Source organism: Bos grunniens, chromosome 13 (assembly GCF_055505025.1).
Source record: "Bos grunniens cultivar Pamir isolate PY7600 chromosome 13, Bosgru_T2T1.0, whole genome shotgun sequence".
Taxonomy (NCBI): Eukaryota; Metazoa; Chordata; class Mammalia; order Artiodactyla; family Bovidae; genus Bos; species Bos grunniens.
The window spans coordinates 28,476,324-28,495,868 of NC_141177.1; the positions used below are offsets into that span (position 1 = coordinate 28,476,324).

Consider the following 19,545-nt stretch of genomic DNA (forward strand, 5'->3'; position numbering starts at 1 on the left):
GCGGCAGCGGCGTGGCGGACGAGCCCACAAGGCGGCTCCCCCCCCGCGCCCCCCGCCCCCCAGCGACTGCGGAGAATGAGCGCCTCCGGCTGCCGATCGCAGCCGGAGAATAAACCCCAATGATCTAGGGCTGATCCCGCGCCCGCTACCATGTCGGTGGCTTTCGCGTCCGCCCGGCCGAGAGGCAAAGGCGAGGTCACGCAGCAAACCATCCAGAAGGTGGGCTGGGGGCCCCGGACTGCGGCACGGGAGCTGCGGGGTGCGGGCGGGCGCCGGGCCGGATCGAGGGTAGCCGGCGGGCGCGGGGCGCGAACAAAGCCGGGGCGCAGGCGACCGCAGCGACCCCGCCGGGGCCCCGCGCGCGCTTGGCCGCCGACGTGCGCCAGTTTGGGCGGGGGCGAGCGTGGGCCATGAGCAGGGCGCGGGGCGGCCCGCGGGGTGGTGTCGGCGGATCCAAGCCGGGAACGACCCTGGGCCACGCCGGGCACGGTGGGGACCCGCAGCTTTCTAGACCAGGGGCCGCGGGCAGGGGCGCAGGGTGGCAGAACAGACTGCCTAAGGGGTGGTGTCCGAAAGATGCTGCTCGCGGGATGGTATCCTCGGATCCAACCCGGGATCGACTGCGGGCTGCGCGGGCACAGTGGTGACTCACCATCTTTGGGGCCACAGTCCGTGGGTAGGGGTGCAGGGCGGTGGGACCAGGCGCCCACCGAGTGGTGTCCGCCGGCCATCCCGCGCGCACAGGGGATCCGCTTCGCTGGCGAAAGCGGTGGCGCTGCGTGATGGGCGGCCCTGGCCCCTACGCGCACCTTGACTGGTCGAGGGGCGCACGGGGCGACAGGAATAGGTCCCAGCGCCCGGCCCCTACCGCCCCCTTAAGTGCTGGCACTCCGAGGCACAAAGGGGCGCATCCAGAGGGTGGGACGCAGTTCCAGTAGCCCCGCAGCCCTTCAGGGAGCGCGCTACACCCTGGGGCCGACCTGCCGGCCAAACCTTGCTGCCCTTATTCGCGTGTCAAATTGTCTTTCAGCGTGACACCTAGCCAGCCTCTCACCTAACAGAAACTTTACACATTCGCTTTACAGCCTTGCCCACGTTCTTTAAGTTCGGCCTTGTGGTTTTCTAGAGATACCTTCCCGTTGGTTTGGGGGCACCTTTAACAAAGCCTTAAGTTGTGAAAATGAAGATTTCAGTTTCCCTATTGTTTTTCCTTAGAAGAAAAGCTCAGAAGAAAGAGAGTGTTAGTCATTCCGGCTTGAATTTTTTTGATGTTTTTGACAGCTATGTTACTTTCTTTTCTAACCTGCGGTCCTCTGCAGTATGCCTTGGTTTCTGTGAGCCTGTTTTTCCCCTGAGGGGATTCACTTTGATGGCCGCGGCCCTTCTTCCTTGATGACCTGCGGGGACCTGGTGGACTTGTTCTCAGCCTCTTGACTGTTTGAGACGACTTTTGCCGTGACTGGTTTTGACAAACGAGGAGCCTCATAAATGCTAAATGGGGAAGAGAAGACTTAAGAAGCAGGAGAAATACAGGTTTAAAAGTAGAGCATTCTTATTTGTTTGGTTAACCCTTATGGGGTGTTTACTGGCCTTATTCTAAGGGCTTTGCAGGTCTCAACTCGTTTAATGTCTTGAGTTACTATCGTCCCCATTTTACAGATCAGGAGACAGGTATAGGGAAGCTGAGTGCCTACTGGTACACGGTAGAGCCAGGAGTCACACCTGGACAGCGGCTCCAGGGTCTGCCCTGACAGTGACACTCCATGTCGGACTCTTGGTTGGGCAGAGAGTCAAGCATGTGACCCAAACGCACATGTTGGCAGCCCAAGGGGCTCTGAGGACCCAGGTTTTTGGAGCTAAGTGTGACGAGTATAGTCACTGTTCCTAAAGCTGCCTTGGCGTCAGCATTCATCCAGTTGTTTGCATTTTGCAAGTCTCTAGGCAGAAGTGTGTGTTTGAGCACTGCTCCCAAACATCAGATCAGAGAGACTGCATCGCAGGGCAGAAGGTCTGCATGCTGACCGTTGGAGATGGGTCTTCGGCTTAGGCTGTCATCTGGCTTGACCTTTTAGGGCTAGCAGTCTGTGTAGTCACCTTGGTGTTTTGTCAATGCATATACGCAGGGCTCTCTTACTGGTATTCTGAGAGGGCATCAGAGATACATGTTCTGCACTCATATGAACTGTGTCCACAGTATGTGCTCATGCTCAGAGCATTGAGAAAAAGCCAGGGGTTCCTTGGAAGCCTACTTGGTAGTGAGACAGCAGGGAGTACACTCTTGTCCTTTGAGTATGTTTGGACGGGAGCTTGCCAGGCAAACTCCTACTCAACCTTCAAGGCCCCACTTGGCAGTTATGTGGTGAGTCCAGCATTTTGACATGTCACTTGGGCTCCCAAGTTTTGTGTTGCTGACCTGTTGTTGTGTCCCCAGGCTGGCACAGTGTCCAGCACAGTCAGTGCCTAGCATGTGCTGGAGCATCTGTGACCCTGGTCCCATCAGTCAAGCGTTTGGGACGGGCAGTTGTAGTCACTTCCTACAGCCGTCATAACAGATTACCACAAACAGGGTCATTTAAAACAGCTGCAATTGATTTTCTTACAGTTCCAAGGGTTGGAAATCCAAAGTCTTGGTGTTTACAGTGTTGCTTCTTTTCTGGGGTTCTGAGGTAGGATCTGTTCCAGGCTTTTCTTTGAGTTTCTGGCAATTGCTGGTGGTCCTTGGAGCTCCTTGGCCTGTAGACGCATAATCCTGACCTCTGCCTCCATCTTCACCTGGCCCCCTTCCTATGTGTCTATGTCCGATCTCCCTCTTCTCATGAGGACACCAGGTGTGGGATTTAAGGTCCGCCCTAATCCTTCTCTGTTGGCTCAGATGGTAAAGAATCCGCCAGCAATGCAGGAGACCTGAGTTCAATCCTGGGTCAGGAAGATCCCCTGGAGAAGGGGATGGCAACCCACTCTAGTATTTTTGCCTGGAGAATCCCATGGACAGAGGAGCCTGATGGACTACAGTCCATGGAGTCACAGAGTCAGACGCAACTGAGCAACTAACACATTAATCCATGTGACCTCAAATATAAGTTGATTACTTTCCCAAGAACCCTATTTCCAAATAAGGCCATGGTCCCAGATACTGGGAGTTAGGACTTGACCAGGTAATTTTGAGGGATGCATTTCAACTCCTAAAGGAGGACACATGGGGCAGGGGCGTATCAGATAGGGAGGACCAAAGAGTAGGGATAGTAAGGGTCTTAAAGGTTGAGAGTCACCAGTGGTCCCGCCTGTGGTCTGCAGGGAGCAGAGCAGGTGTTGTTCAGTGGCTCAGTCATGTCCGACTTTTTGTGACCCTGTGGACTGCAGCATGCCAGACTTCCCTGTCCTTCACCGTCTCCCGGAGTTTGCTCAAGCTCATGTCTGTTGAGTCAATGATGCCATCCAACCATCTTATTCTCTGTTGCTGCCTTCTCTTCCTGCCTTCAGTCTTCCCCAGCCTCGAGGTCTTTTCCAATGAGATGGCTCTTCGCATCAGGCACCAAAACTGGTGGGGCTAGAAGGGCCAGCCTGGTTAGGGGTGCCTCAGTCATGCACTCAGTAGTCTTGCTTGCAGTGACCAAGCATAGTGTGAGGGGAGGTGCAACCCAGGTGAGAACCATGGGGGACATGATTTGGCCAGAGGGTCTGAGCTGGAGGTGGGCAGTGTCCCCAAGAAAAGCCAGTGACTCTGTACCTGGCCAGCTGACCTCTAGGCCAGGACCCATCCTGAACTGCTCTTTCCGGCTGGGGACCAAGACCATGCTCTGGGTGTCACTGGTGGGGGTTGGGGTGCCGCTGTCTCCACAGCCTGTGTGGCTGTACCTTGGCCGACCTGTAGGTGCCTCCTTGCTGCTTGGCACATACTAGTTGCTTAAGAAATGTGAGTTTTATCATCACTGTTTATATTGGTTTCCTTAGCTTGTTTCCTCAGCTGAAGAGCAGGGGTAGCATCTTGTCCCTCTGCACCCGAGCACCTTGTGCGGGGGAGACAGGCTCTGTAGAGCTTATGGAGGGGTGGGCAGTTGGCGTGTTTGCTGATGCGGGTCAGGCATGGGAGAGAGATCAGCAGGGTGGCTGCCCAGCCCCAAGGACCTCAGTGCCCAGGGGCAGGGTGGGGGCACAGGGGTAAGGGGTGACCCATTGTCGGGGGAGTGCCCTGTGCTCTCTCAGACCTGAAACTTGCCTTAAAAATGTAGGCTAATTCATGGGGGAGGTAGATTGGCCATTTTAAAATTCACAACTGAGAGGGTCTTGGGGACTCGGAGCCTCCTGTGAACTTTGCTGTTGATCATCTCAGGTAGTAATTATTGAAAGCACTTTCACCCCAGTGAGCAGAGGCCTGAGAAGGGTCTCCCGGGGTGGGAGTGGTGGTGTCCCCTCACTGTGGTCTCTGGGACCAGCCCTGGGTGGGGAGGCAGGGTGCTGCCCCTGAGCACACCTGAACCTGTGCTATGGAGGCTCTGAGTGCAGCCCCTATAGGTGTTCTCAGGGAGGGAACAGCTACCACTTGGCCTCTGCCCTTCTGCCCAGGCATTGCCCCAACCCAGGTGTTGTCCTGGGAGCCCCCTGGTGGAGGATGGAAGCCTCTGGATAAAGTACAGGCCGCACCCCCTGCCCCTCCACAATCCCGCCTCCTCAGGGCTGTGTCTCTCTTGCAGAGCCTGGAGGGGGAGGGAGAGGGAGGCAGCCAGGGGCCCTCTGACACTCACTCGCAGGTGTCCCCACTGTGCCCTGCCCGTGGCCCCAGCCCTCTGCCCCAGCCTGCTCCCCAGGCCCGTGGGCCCTGTGCTGGGAGTTGGATGACAGCGTCTATGCGGTCCCCAGGCTTTGAGTAGAAGCCGCCCTCCCCTGCAGTGAGGGGACCTAGCACTGGTGTCCCCAAGTGGCAGGACCTGGGCAACATCGGGCCAGTCTGGACCGCCTGATCTGGGGCACCATGACTGTGTGCCCTGCTGCGTGAACATGACAGGAGTCAGAAGGCTCCAGGGCGAAGGTGCTGGATGTTTGTGCAGCTGAGGCTCCTGAAACGTGACCCCAACCCCTTGGCCAGCACGGCTCCTGAGCAGATGGGCGACTGCGCCGGGACTGCAGGGCTGGTGGATGGCAGTGGGCGGTGGGGTCAGCAGTGAGGGTGGAGCTATGGCAGCTCACAGCCCAGCGCCGCCACCCCCAGGCCTCGGGTTCCTTGTTTTAAGGAAGATGACATGGTTGGATCCTTTCAACTGCATTTGTGGTAACACGTGATTATCTGGTACAGGAAGGCAAGTCACCTTGTAAGTAAGTGATGGTCTCAGCCTTTTGATGGTATTCTTGACATTGAGCAAAAGCGATGAGTAGATTCTGAAGGGCAGGTGATCCCAAACTGTAGGAGTCCAGGGTCCTGTGAAGAGGGAAGGGAGCCAGGCTCACAGGGGCGGAGTGACAGTGACTGAATAATGTGGGGACCCCACATCCTTAAGGAGGATGGACATATGTTTGCAGCTGCGTGCACGTTAACATGGATCACAACAAACTGTGGAAAATTCTTAAAGAGATGGGAATACCAGATCACCTTACCTGCCTCCTGAGAAATCTGTATGCAGGACAAGAACCAACAGTTAGAACCAGACATGGAACAACAGACTGGTTCCAAATTTGGAAAGGAATACGTCAAGGCTGTATATTGTCACCTTGCTTATTTAACTTATATGCAGAGTACATCATGAGAAATGCTGAGCTGGATGAAGCACAAGCTGGAATCAAGACTTCTGGGAGAAATATCAATAACCTCAGAAATGCAGATGATACCAACCTTATAACAGAAAGTGAAGAGGAACTAAAGAGCCTCTTGATGAGGTGAAAGAGGAGAGTGAAAAAGCTGGCTTAAAACTCAGCACTCAAAAAACTGAGATCATGGCATTCATCCCATTACTTCATGGCAAATAGATGGGGAAACAATGGAAACAGTGACAGACTTTACTTACTTGGGCTCCACAATCACTGAGGACAGTGAAGTCACTGCAGCCATGAAATAAAAAGATGCTTGCTCCTTGGAAGAAAAGCTATGACAAACCTGGACAGTATATTAAAAAGCAGAGATAACACTTTGCTAATAAAGGTCAGTATAGTGAAAGCTACGGTTTTTCCAGTAGTCATGTACAGATGTGAGAGTTGGACCATAAAGAAGGCTGAGCACCGAAGAATTGATGCTTTTGAATTGTAGTCTGGAGAAGACTCTTTGGAGTCTCTTGGCCATCAAGGAAATCAATGCAGTCAATCCTAAAGGATATCAACCCTGAATGTTCATTGGAAGGACTGATGCTGAAGATGAAGCTCCAGTTCTTTAGCCACCTGATGTGAAGAGCCTACTCACTGGAAGAGACCCTAATGCTGGGAAAGATAGAAGGCAGGAGAAGAAGGGGATGACAGAGGACGAGATGGTTGGATGTCATCATCGACTCAGTGGACATGAGTTTGAGCAAACTCCAGGAGATGGTGAAGGACAAGAAAGCCTGGCATGCTACAGTCCATGGGGTTGCAAAGAATTTGACACAACTGAGCAACTGAACAACCACAACCATGTTAACGTGCCTTACCACGTCCTTAGGGTCTGAACACACGTGTCAGACACAGAGGGAGGACCACAGGGCGGGGCCAGCCCTCCCAAGGACACCATAGGAGTAAGGTTTGGGGTTTTTTGAAACCCACATATCCGATTCACCGATTCACCCATCAGGCAGATGTTTGTTGGAAGGGGTCCTGTCAGCATCCATCAGCAGGGTCTGTGGCCTGGGGGCTCCTAGTTATCCTCTGGGGTGGCTGGTGGCAGCTGCCTCTGTGCTGGCAGGAAGGAGCCCTGATGGATTAGCAAAATGTTTGCCCTGAGAACCATGGTGGGAGGAGGGTCAGCTACCTGGGGACACTTACCCAGCTCTCCAGTCGTGCCTCCCACAGCTCAGATGGCTCCCAGGAGTTATCTCACGTGGAGTTGGCCCCACATGTGGAGGCGTGCGCTGCGGTCTCTTGCAGCCACAGAAGCCCCTGAGTACCATGTGTTTGTTTTGTGGAATTCTCTGGTGCTTAGGAAACCACGAGCGGGGAATTTTGTGGCTGAGACAGGGACGGTGGGAGACCAGCGGGACGGAAATGTTCCCTGTGTGTGCACAGCGGGCACGGGGAGATGCTTCCAGAACCAGCTGAGGTTGGCTGGAGTGTCAGCCAAGGGTGGGGGTTTGGAGGCCCACCCTCCCCCTGGGCCTGCCTGGACTTCAGCACATCCGTGAATTTCTTCCCATTTCGAGGGCACAGCCTTTGTTAATTACAAGAACAGGCACAAGGACATTGTGAAGGGTCTTTCTGCCCATTGTGGGGTGACCTGATCCCCCCTCGGCAGCAAGTTTCAGGGCTTCCAGGTCCCTCTGTGCCCCTATTCCAGGGTTCCCTGATGGCTCCAGTCCCTGTACCCTACTCTTTTGTGGGCTCAAGGACCCCTAGTTCCTCCCCTTCCCAAATTTCTGATATCCTCAATCCCTCACCCACCCAGTCAGGACCCCACGTGTGGCATCAGTGGCGCCCTGAGCCCGACCCTGCCTCATCACCTGTGTCCTCACCTCCAGGCAGCCCCATGGGCAGCAGAGTGCCAGGTCAGTCATCACCTCCCTCGAAGCCAGGTCTAGTCCCTGGTAAAGCCTGTGGTGGATTGTCACAGAAACAACAGCTGAGTGGGGCCACCCCAGCTCTGAGCCTGTGTTCCCACCCCTACGGCAACCCCGGGCTTTCCTTCGTGGTGCTCTGACCGCTGAAACAGCGGCCAGCACAACAGAGGCTTGATGAGACCTGTGCTCTCTGGCTACCCACTGGGGCCTGAGACCACCAGGGTGACCACGTGCCAAGGAGGCCCCACTGATGCCAGAGCTGAGGCCAGGAGAGACCTGCGGCAGACCGCCCCGACAGCCCAGAATCATGAGATCTAAGAAGCCGCTGTTTTCACCATGGGGCATGGGGACATTTGTGACACGCGGCAGGTAACAGCTGTGCCCTGTGTCCCATGACCTTGGTCTCGTTGGCCTCTGCAGTCCATCCAGGCTGAGGTTCAGCAGGTCACCCTCTGCTGGGCATAGGCTTCCCCCTCCCCCAGCCGTTCCATGGTTCTCCGTCTCCACCACATCCTCTTCAGCACGTTCCTAAAACTTCTGTCTCTGCTTTCGGATGTGCCACACCTTTGCCTGGGCCGTCCATGCCACTCAGACTGCCCTACCTCCATCTCCACCTGTGTGTTCCTGGTCATCTTTCCAACCATGGCTCAGACATTGCTGAGTGCTCCTGGATCCCTGCTGTCAAGATCACAGATGACACAGCCGCCTTGTGGCACCAAGCAGATGTGTGCCCATGGCCAACTCGCCCTGACTCCGGCCGCCTACTGCCCACTCCCATCGCAAGCAAGGGTGGGGTCTGGCCACCTCCTTGTCACGCTTACCTGGGTCTAGGATAGGCCTTCAGAGATGGGATCCCACCATGACTTGGCAGTCGTGGCCCTCAGTGCTGAGCGCCAGCTTCTCCAAAGGGTGTTGCCACCTTCTCTACTGTCTACCCCAGGATTCTCGCCTCCAGAGGCCCTGGGCCATGCCTGGCACTTGAGTTTCAGCTCTTATATTTCATGAGTCTCCAACTCCTTTCTCTGTGACATCACCTGCCCTATCCCCCTGAACCTATGGAAAACCAGGCTTCCCAAGAGGGCAGAGAGCAAGGGGCATGCCCTCTGGTGCAGGAAGACACAGAATCTCCTGTGAGAAAGCTCAGAAGACAGCAATAAATATGTGAAATAGATTGTTAATCCCCGTCAGTGTAAGTGTTGTCTTTATTTTTCAACTTTGTATTAAGGATACACACTTTTTAGACACACACTAGGTAAAGAAAGGGGCTTCCCTGGTGGCACCGTGGTAAAGAATGCCCCTGCCAGCACAGGAGATGCCTGAGACAAGCGTTTGATCCCTGGGTCAGGAAGATCCCCCGAAAGAGGAGATGGCAACCCATTCCAGTATTCTTTCCTGGAGAATTCCATGGACTGAGAAGCCTGGGGGGCAACAGTCCATAGGGTCGCAAAGAGTCAGACACAACTGAAGCAACTTAGCATGGGCACGCTGGTAGGAAAAAGAACAAGTGAAGCCCTGGGCCCACCCAGCCCCAGCAGTCCCAGACTCTTCAAAATTACCTTTCACACAACATCGTAAATCATTTATACTCCAATATAAAATAAAAAATTTTTTAAAAGAAAAAGTTAAATAAAAATTTAAAAGATCCAAAAAAAGAAGCTTAAAGATAATAGAATCATCTTTTAAATGGTAACAGTAACAGATGCCTCTCTTAGAAATTTTAATAAACACATATAGGGAATAAGGAGGAACTGATTCACAGATAACCACCATGTAGTTGGCAGGATATGAACCTGCTCAGGGAGACCCCAATGGATTTCCAGTCCATCAGAAAATATCAGGGCTTCCCTGACAGCTCAGTTGGTAAAGAACCACCTGCAATGCAGGAGACCGCGGTTCGATTCCTGGGTTGGGAAGATCCGCTGGAGAAGGGATAGGCTACCCACTCCAGTATTCTTGGGCTTCCTTGGTAGCTCAGCTAGTAAAGAATCTGCCTGCAATTTGGGAGACCTGGGTTAGATCCCTGGATTGGAAAGATCCCCTGGAGAAGGGAAAGGCTACCCACTCCAGTATTCTGGCCTGGAGAATTACATGGACTGTATAGTCCATGGGGTCACAAAGAGTCGGACACGACTGAGGTGACTTTCACTTTCATAGGAAATAAAATCTGTAATCTCCAATCTGGAGTGAGCCAGGGTTGCCCTCTGGTCATTTACTTCTTGTTTTAAGGTTAGATTTTACACTCATCAAAACCACACCTGCACATAAAGAATCAAATCATGCTGTGGGGCTTGTATTAGAAATTTGGGGTCATTCTTCCACCCCCATGCTGGTTTCCACCTCCCAGCAGCACCACTTGCCCTCACCATTGCTAAACCAAGTGGCTGCTTCTTGAATGATCTTAGCTTTAAGCATTGTCTGTTGACTCAGTCCACTCACAGCCTGGAGGCTGAAAGTCTGAGACCAAGGTGGTGGCAGATTTGATTCCCAGCGAGGACCCGCCCCCTGGGTCGTGGACGGCCGGCTGGCCACCTTCTTGCTGTCTTCATCCCAGAGGAAGCTCTGGTGTTGTCTTTTTCTTCTCACTAGGGCAGTGATCTCATTATGGGGGCTCTGCCCCCATGACTTTATCCAAACCTGAACACCTCCCAAAGGCACTGCCTCCAGACGCCATCACATTGGGAGTTAGGGCTTCAACACAGGAGTTTTAGGGGGACAGCAGATACTCAGTCCCTAACATTTGCTTTCACATGAAGATGATGGCAAAGGGGGTCATGGCTCATTTTCATGCTCCCTCTTCCACCACACACAAGTGCCCCTATTACCCCAGGATGGTCCCCTGGTGGTTGATCCACCTCTGGTTGTGATAGTGTAAATATTGTTCCATGCACGATCTTGTGTGTGATCATTTTTCCTGTCCAGTCTTTTTTTTTCCCTTGGAGTTGGCAATCTCACTTTCTTTTAAATCATTTCTCACTGCTTTATCCTAGACTTTCTCCCAGTCGTGGAAACCTCAGCTCAGGTAATCTGTCAGGTTCATGGTCTCAGGGCTACTCTTCTTGGGCCTCTCTGGGTCTCCCTCCACCATGGTCCCCATTCTTTAGGCCTCTGTGTTGGTCTGAGATCTTCCCCTTTTGCCATTTGCTCCCTTGTTTTATGGGACCAATCATTTTACAGATCCTGAAAAAAGGTCTGTGGGACAGGAACCTTTAAAAGAATTCCCATATTCTCTTCCCCCTGATTTCCCAAGTTAACATGTTGCCTCATTCGCTCTCTCCTCCTCTCTCTGCCCCCCTGCCCTGTGTATAAATATTATTTTTGCCAGAATCATTTGAGATTTGCAAACTGACTTTTACTCCCAAATGTCCAAGCATCACTTTCCTAAAGACAAAGATATAACCACAGAACAGAGATGGGAATGTGGGAGCTGACATGGACACAGGACTGTTATCTGGTCTGTAGACCTAATTCTAATTCCCCATTTATGCCAAAAATGTGCTTCATAGGAAAAGAAAATCCCAAGTCATGTATATTCAGTTTGCCAGTAAGGAATTCTTCCATCTTCGTCTTTAAAACTGACATTTTGAAGATTATGGGTCAGTTGCACTCAATAGGGCTTCTGTGGTGGCTCAGATGGTGAAGAATCCACCTGCAATGCAGGAGACCCAGATTAGATTCCTGGGTTGGGAAGATCCCCTGGAGAAGAGAATGTCAACTCACATTAGTATTCTTGCCTGGAGAATCCTGTGGACAGAGGAGCCTGGCGGGCTACAGTCCACGGGGTCGCAGAGAGTCGGATACAGGTAACACAGACACATTGTGCTCAATTAGGGTGGAAGATGCGTTTTCCTTTTTGTGTTAAGAAAGTGTATTAAGTCTCCCTTGGGATTGGGTTGTTGCTCCCCAGGATATTTTGGGATTGCCTCATTTCTTCTCAGAAGTGCCCCTTCAGGATCTTGTTATCTCTCCTGAGAAGACACCCCTCAGTCACTCCTCTGGCAGGCACTGTCAGGATTAGGTCATCACCTCTATAAGTCTCCCAGGCAATTGGTCATCTCTCTTTAGAAAGTCTCCCTAAGGATCAGGTAATCCGTCTCACAAAGTATACCTCAGGATCAGGTCATTCTAACTCTGATAGAGTCTCTTAGGACTCATAAACTCCCTCAGATAATATGCCTCAGGATGTCTTCAATCCTCAGGAAGTCTCCCTTCAGGTGGGCTAATCCCTCCTGATAGTGCTTCCCTCAGGATTGAGTCATCCCTCTTTTGAAAGATTCCCCATTGGCTCATTTCTCGTCCAAAAGTCTCCCTCAGGGCCAAATAATTCTCCTCAGAAGGTCTCCCTCTGGATCCAGTCATCCCTCCTCACAAAGTCTCCCACAGGATCGGATCATTCCTCTTGCAAGTCTCCCTAAGGATCAGATCATCTTTCCTCCAAAGGCTTACCCAGGATCAGTCGTTGCTCCACAGGAAGTGTTTCAAAGATCAGGTCTTTCCTCCTCAGAAGATCTCTGTCAGAACTGAGTCATCCCACCTCAGGAAGTCTCTCCCTGGGTCTGATTATCCTCATCAGAAGGTCTCCTTCTGGATCAGATCATTCCTGCTCTGAAAGTCTCTGTGAGATCTGGTCATCCCTCCTGAGACCGTATCCCTCAGGATCCCAAAACTCATCCTCAGATAGTCTCTCTCAGGGTTAGGTCATCCCTGCTCAGAGTCTCCCTGAGGATCAGGTCATTCCTCCCCCAAAATATCCCTCAGAGCAGGTCATTCCTCCCCCAAAATCTCCCTCAGAGCAGGTCATTCTCTTCAGAACGTCTCCCTGGGAGTTGGGTAATCCCTCCTCAGAAATCCTTTTCATAGATCAGGCTGTCCCTCTTTAGGGAATCTCTGATTTGGGGTGTTCCACTTAAGAAAGTCTCCCTTACGATTGGGCCATCTCCCCTCCGGAGTGTCAACCACCTCGGGATCAGGTCATCCCTCCTCAGAACGTCTCAGTCAGAACTGGGTCATCTACCTCGGGAAGTCTCTCCCAGGGTCTGATTATTCTCTTCAGAAAGTCTCCTTCAGCGATTTCCCAGGTGGGCCACTGGCTAAGAATCTACCTGCCAATGCAGGAGACATGGGTTTGATCCCTGGTCCAGGAAGATGGAGCTGCTAAGCCTGTGAGACGCAACAACAGAAGTTGGCCTCCGTTACGCCCATTTCTTTGCAACCCCATGGACTGCAATGCACCGGGTTCCTGTCCTTCACTATCGCAGAGTTTGCTCAAACTCATGTCCATTGAGTGGGTGATGCTATCTAACCATCTCATCCTCTGCCTCCCTCTTCTTTTGACTTAAATCTTTCCCAGTATCTGGGTCTTTTCTAATGTGTCAGCTCTTTGCATCAAGTGACCAAGGCATAGGAGCTTCAGCTTCAGCATCAGTCTTTCCAATGAATATTCAGGGTTGATTTCCTTTCAGATTGACTGGTTTGATCTCCCTGCTGTCACAGGGACTCTCATGAGTCTTTTCTAGCACCACAGTTAGAAAGCATCAGTTCTTTGGCGCTCAGCCTTCTTTATGGTCCAACTCTCACATCCATACACGACTACTGGAAAAACCATAGCTTTGACTATACGGACCTTTGTCAGCAAAGTGATGTCTCTGCTTTTTAATACACTGTCTAGGTTTGTCATAGTTTTCCTTCCAAGGAGCAAGTGTCTTTTCATTTCATGGCTGCAGTCACCATGCACAGTGATTTTAGAGCCCAAGAAAATAAAATCTGTTGTTGCTGCTACTTTTTCCCCTTCTGCTTTCCATGAAGTGAGATAGTACCTTGTTTTTAAAAAATCCTAACAGTGTAACATTTTCTCATAGTTATGAGAACTACAAAAATGTTCATAATAGCTGGTTAACATCTCATCCTATGGTTTTCCTGTCATTGCTTAAGTTATCCCAACATTGAGCACTTAGCGTCCCCCCTTTTCTGAGCAGGTAAGAAGGATGCTGAAATGGATTTATGCTTCATGTGAAGCGTGTGACCGTGGGAGAGGATTCTGCCCGGCAACAGGAGCCTAGGAGGTAGAGCCTGTGGTGCCTTTTAGGGGCAGCTCTGAGAGGGAGAGGACATGGCCTTCTGTGGTTGTTTTCCTTTCTTAATTAATCTGGGAAGGACTTCCTGGGCAAATGGCAGGGATGCCCAGTCCCCCTGGATCTAACAGCCTGCCTGCGCTGGGCTCCGCAGGCAGCCGCGCCCCACAGCGCCCCCTTGTGGCTCCCCATCTCGGGTCCGCTCCTCCGCCGGTGTGGCAATGGCAGAATTTGGCGCATCATCTCTAGGTTGGCAAAAACAGCCCAGCAAAGAGGAGGAGGTTGTAACAAAAAGCCAAGCAAGAGAAACCAAGCCCAAAGGCTCAGGGGCTGAGTGGGGAGGGCGAGGCCCTCAGTGCTTGGGTCCCCCATCTCCGCCCCACGTCCTGATGGGAAGTGTCCGCTCAGGGCCTCCTGGTCGGTCTCTGGGAGCCCCTCCCATACTCCCACGTGGTGACCTTTTTTGCAGCCTCTGTGGCCTCCTGGTCTCCAGGGCTACCCCAGGTGCTGTCTCCAAGTGGCCATTTTGGAGAATGCTCCCCCAGGCATCCCCACCACGCGGCCATTACTTGTGGGTCTCACGTTCTCCAGACTCCAGTCCACCCTCAAGGACCCTGGAAAACAGGTCCTGCAGGCTGTGGGTTTTCCTCTGCAGAGAGAGAACCTGGGACCTGTCTGGGTGGGGCTGGGTGTGATGGACCCTGGCCCTGCAGGGCTGCGGGCTTGGCCCAGGGATGTGGAAAGTGCTGGGCGCTGGCTCGGGCTGTGAAGGGGCAGCTCTGCTGATGGCACCACTGGGCCTCATGAGCTGTGGGATGGTGCCCTGGAGCCCCGCCAAAGACCACTCGAAAACACACCGTGTTCCCTTGCTCACGTCTGCTTCTCCTTCAGATGCTGGACGAGAACCACCACCTAATCCAGTGCATCCTGGACTATCAGAGCAAGGGCAAGACGGCTGAGTGCACCCAGTGAGTGGCCGCATCGCCTGCACCCCTCCCAGCTGCCTCGGGCTCAGTGGCCTGAGAGAGTGGGGCCTCGGGGTTAGCTAAGCTGCTGAGTCAGCTCCCCCTGGGTGGCTCCCCACGGAGAGGTGGGCGGGTTTGGAGGAAAATGCGAGTGTAGGGGAGAGTGGACCGCTGTGGGGCCCAGGGCTGGGTGCAGAGTGAGCTCACGAGCTGCTCTCTTGGATGCTGTTGCCTCTTCGAGGGCTGGGGTATCAAGTGAGCCCAGTGCCAGGGTCCACCAATGAGGCTCGCCCCCTGGCAGACCCTCCTATGTCTCCCTGGCCCCCACATCCCTCTGACCCACCTCCACCTCCATCCTCTGAACAGACTCAGTGGTACCAGGTCGGGGTATCCCTCCCCACCCCCGGCCCTTTCTGGATTGCAGAGTGCTGTGCCACCTTCCCGTTCCCCCTGCCCCAGGGCTTGGCTGCAGGGCTGGGCAGGCTCCTCCCCTCACCTATGCCCCCGCCTGCAGGTACCAGCAGATCCTACACCGGAACCTGGTCTACCTGGCCACGATCGCAGACTCCAACCAGAACATGCAGTCTTTGCTGCCCGCCGTGAGTGCCCACCAAGGCTTGGCGGGGGGGCGGGTTGGTATAGACACCATTGGTCCAAAGCTGTGGGGCTGCTGTCTGGTTCAGATCTGGGAGATGAGGGTGCCTGGGTAGGTAGGGGGTCACTTGGAAGCTCCATCTTCAGTGATCAGAGGTGGGCCTAGGGGTGGAGGAGGAGCAGGGCGCCTGGCAGCCTGATACTGTAGCACAGGACAGGCTGTGCAAGGGCTCAAGGCTACCAGGGACAGAGACCCCGGCCAGCTGAGACCAAGGAGGGTGGTGGGGAAGGGTGTGGAGAAGGTGAGGTGGATGCAGCTGGGGCTGGTGAAGCAACTCCCTGAGTCCCAGGAATGGGGGGCCCAGCTTTGAACCTCAAAGTGTGTGTTGAAAAGCTTGGGAAATACTTGGAGTAGCATTTCTGTCTTGGCCTGAGCTGTCCAGCTGTATGAGAGTGGTGGTCTGTCTTAGAGGCTTTGCCAGGCAGCCAGCAAATGTGGCTGCAGGTCTTGGGGTGGCTGAGTCCCTGGATGAGATGGTCTAGAGGCTGTTCTTCGCGTTAACTCTCCTCCCGGTGACCTTCCTATTGCCACAGCCGCCAACGCAGAGCATGACGCTGGGCCCAGGAGGGCTGTCCCAGAGCGGCTCGGCCCAGGGCCTGCACTCGCAGGGTAGCCTCAGTGATGCCATCGGGGCCGGCCTGCCACCCTCCTCCCTCATGCAGGCCCAGATCGGCAATGGTGAGCAGCCCCGGCACGCTGGGCTCGGGTTGGTTCCGGGAAACAAGCGGGTCACCGACTGGGCTCCCGAGTGGCTGGTGCTGCAGTGGAGACCCCCTCTTCCCAGAGGCCCTGCTGCGGGCACACGTGCGCAGATGACACGGGGGGGTGGGTAAGGCCCTTGTTGCAGCCCCAGATTGGCTGCGACCCTGAAGATCGACATGCGTCACCTGGTCACATGAGTGCACAGGTGTCCTGTCCTTGGGTTGAGAGTCGGTAGCAGCCATTGGGAAGGTTGATTAATGTGATGGGAAGCAGGCCGTTTCCTTCTCTGGTTGCGTCCTTGACCGTGGTCAGCCTCCCCCCTGCACAGGCACCTGAAGGAAGCTCGGGGTGGGGGGGTCTTTCAGAGCCGGTCTTCCGTGGGTTTCACGCCCCTTCACCCCCGACAGGTCCAAACCACGTGTCCCTGCAGCAGACGGCGCAGAGCACGCTGCCCACCACCTCCATGAGTATGTCAGGCAGTGGCCACGGCTCGGGGCCCGGCTACAGCCACTCAGGCCCTGCCTCGCAGAGTGTACCCCTGCAGAGCCAGGGCGCCATCAGCAACTATGTGTCCCGGGCCAACATCAACATGCAGTCCAACCCAGGTACTGCCCTGTTCGGCCCATGGCCCCCTCCTCTGGCAGCTCCCCGAGGGGCGGGGCTGGTGGGTACAGGCCTGGTGGGTCGGGGCCTTGGCTGTTCCCACGGCAGCTTCAGGGGAGGCTCTGAAGGGTGGTGGCATGCCCCACCCTACCCTGCACTGGGAGGACAGGGAAGGGCTCCCACAGGCAGGAGGCAAGCAGGGCATGCTGAGGAGTGGCGGGAGCCCCGCTGGGCAGCTTGGGGCCTTGAGCACTCAGGAAGCGTAGGGTCCAAACTGGGGTGCCCCATGAGTTTCAAAGCTTAGACAGAAACAGAGAGTGTGAAATTACTCCTTGCTTCTCGTTATGTTAATTACATACTGAGAACAACCTATTTGGGATATATTAAGTCAAATAAAATGTTGCTGAAATAGATTTCACCTGTTTCTTTTCAGTCTGTGATGTGGCTCGCATATCTTGTGCTGGACAGTGCTGCCTGGAGGGTCCCGAGCAGGGGGGCAGGAAAGGACAGGCAGGCGGGGCCCCCCAGGGCCCTTTGAGGCTACCGTCTGGGGAGGGCAGGGCAACAGGCTTCTCTGGGACCAGCAGGTGGGAGCCGCGTTTCACATTTTATAAGTTGCCCAAAGGCACTTTGGCAGGAAGGGTGACGTGGCCCCATCAGGGGGGCCTTGTGGAAGCCGCAGCCTGGGGTGAGGGTGCAGACTGGTCTGGGGGTGGGGGGGCACCACCGGGAACTGCTTGGCTTACGGGGTCTGTCGTGTTCCCCAGTGTCCATGATGCACCAGCAGGCAGCCTCGTCTCACTACAGTGCGGCGCAGGGCGGAAGCCAGCACTACCAGGGCCAGTCCATGGCCATGATGGGCCAGAGTGGGCAGGGGGGCGGCGTGATGGGGCAGCGGCCCATGGCGCCCTACCGGCCCTCCCAGCAAGGTGAGGCCGCCCTCGGTACCGGGAACCGGTGGGGGAGGGCCGCTGTGGGAAGCCCGGCTCCTGGGGGCTGGACATGCAGGGCCCCGTGTCCCCTGGGTGGGCCCGTCTGGGAGGTTCTGGGGCTCGGGGAGGTGACGTCAGCACTGTCCCCCCAGGCTCGTCCCAGCAGTACTTGGGTCAGGAGGAGTACTACGGCGGCGAGCAGTACGGCCACGGCCAGGCCGCCTCAGAGCCCATGAGCCAGCAGTACTACCCCGATGGTGAGGCCCACTTCCTCGGCATCTGTCCCCATCCCCAGTTGTTCCCAGTTCAGTCCCCGTGCCCCTGCCAGCAAAGCACCCAGAGTCCCCTTTGAGGGTGGGGGCTGGTCTCTGCTGAGAGAAGCTTCCTGCACTGGGCTCCCTGGGGCTGGGGGCACAGTCCTCTGAATGGATGGACATCAATGTCTGAAGGATGGCCACGAGCTCATGGTGAAGTGCCTTCAGGAAAGTGACGAACCTGAGCCAACTGTATGTCCCGTAACACCCACCTCCCAGCTGCTCAGTTACACCTTCTGCAGGTTATTTTCCTTTTCCATGTCACTGTTCCAGCATCTTTAAAATCAGGATTTGTGGAGATGGCTTAAAGTGACTGCAGAGGACAGGTGGGATTTGGGGAGGACCCCATGCAGGGATGTGTGACCAGGTCAGGCAGTGGGCGGTGGGGAGGTGGCCAAGACCAGAGGGGTCACGCACTCCAGTGGGAGCCGGCGGCGGGATGGTGACCACATAGTGACATTAAGAGCTAATGGACACATGTGTGTCAGACATGGGGCACCAAGTATGCCCTGTAAACCTTGGCTTGTTGGCCCCAGGAGCAGGTAGCCGTCTGCACTTTAAAGGAACCTCGGCTGCCAGACAGCAGGAAGAGCCCCCACAGGCTCCGTCTAGGACACAGGACCCACATCCAGTGGCAGGCCATCCTGACCTGATGGCTGAGTCCATGTGGTCTTTCCCGGGACTGGGAAGCCAGGACCTCTGCTGACTGCTAGGCGCCCCGTTTCCTTGCAGGACACGGCGACTATGCCTACCAGCCGGCATCCTACACAGACCAGAGCTACGACCGGTCGTTTGAGGACTCCACGCAGCACTACTACGAGGGCGGTAAGGCAGCTGGCTGTGAGCTCCAGGCCTAATGTGCACAGGGCCTGCAGAAATGGGGCAGGTGCTGATAGAGCTGCCAGGGTGATGTCACCCAACTGATTGGGTGCCAGCTGGCCCTGGAAAGGACTTCTGCTGCCCCAAGGAAACCCTGAGAGGAGAAGGGCCACTAATAAGCTCATGGGTGATGGGATCAGGGCCCCCAGTCTGCTGGTCAGGAGTGGGGACAACGTCAGGGCTGCCAGTGGCCCAGGAAAGAAAAGACGATGCGAATGGAACAAGTGACTAGAAAGTGTGACTTTTGGGGTGACCTTTTTTAATTGTAAAAACACGTAATGTTGCCATTTTAGCTGTTTTTAAGCACACACTCCAGGGGCACCAAGCACGTGCGCGTTGTGTGATCACAGCATCGTCTCCAGAGCCTTCGTCTTCCTGAGCTGCCCATCTGTCCCCAGGAAACACTCCCTCCGTTTCCCCTCCCTCTCCGGGGAAGCTGGCTCAGCCTCCTCCTCAGGAAGAGCCCCACGCTGCTCACCAGGGCGGGCCTGTCGAAGTCTCAAGTACAGTTTGTACCCTCGCTTTGGGTTACAAGCATCCCCCTCCATGATTGATGAGGACTTTGCTAAGACGTCCAGTGACTTCTTTTAGGGCAGGTGTGGCAGACGGCACGGTTTCCTCCTGGATCTGGAAACGTTTTGTTCCACCTGGTTAGTGACCCCCGCACAGGACCACACACGGTACTGGCCACGCCTCAATGGGCGGCCTGCCTGGTCTTTTTTAGCTGGGAGGTGGGGGTGTTTCTTTCAGAGGAGTGGTC

At 54.8% G+C, this 19,545-nt stretch overlaps 1 protein-coding gene across 2 annotated transcripts in view; it reads left to right on the plus strand.

The window, feature by feature from the left end:
* The first annotated feature begins 21 nt into the window (after positions 1-21).
* Positions 22-19,545, plus strand: part of SS18L1 (SS18L1 subunit of BAF chromatin remodeling complex) — a 28,167-nt gene continuing 8,643 nt past the window's right edge. For both annotated transcript variants that reach the window (XM_086332789.1, XM_086332790.1), the window contains exons 1-8: positions 22-219; positions 14,627-14,703; positions 15,215-15,299; positions 15,889-16,033; positions 16,465-16,662; positions 17,428-17,589; positions 17,745-17,849; positions 18,639-18,731. In XM_086332789.1, the coding sequence (XP_086188915.1) occupies positions 151-219; positions 14,627-14,703; positions 15,215-15,299; positions 15,889-16,033; positions 16,465-16,662; positions 17,428-17,589; positions 17,745-17,849; positions 18,639-18,731 (934 nt within the window). In that variant the 5' untranslated portion in view covers positions 22-150. The remainder of the gene's footprint in view (positions 220-14,626; positions 14,704-15,214; positions 15,300-15,888; positions 16,034-16,464; positions 16,663-17,427; positions 17,590-17,744; positions 17,850-18,638; positions 18,732-19,545) is intronic.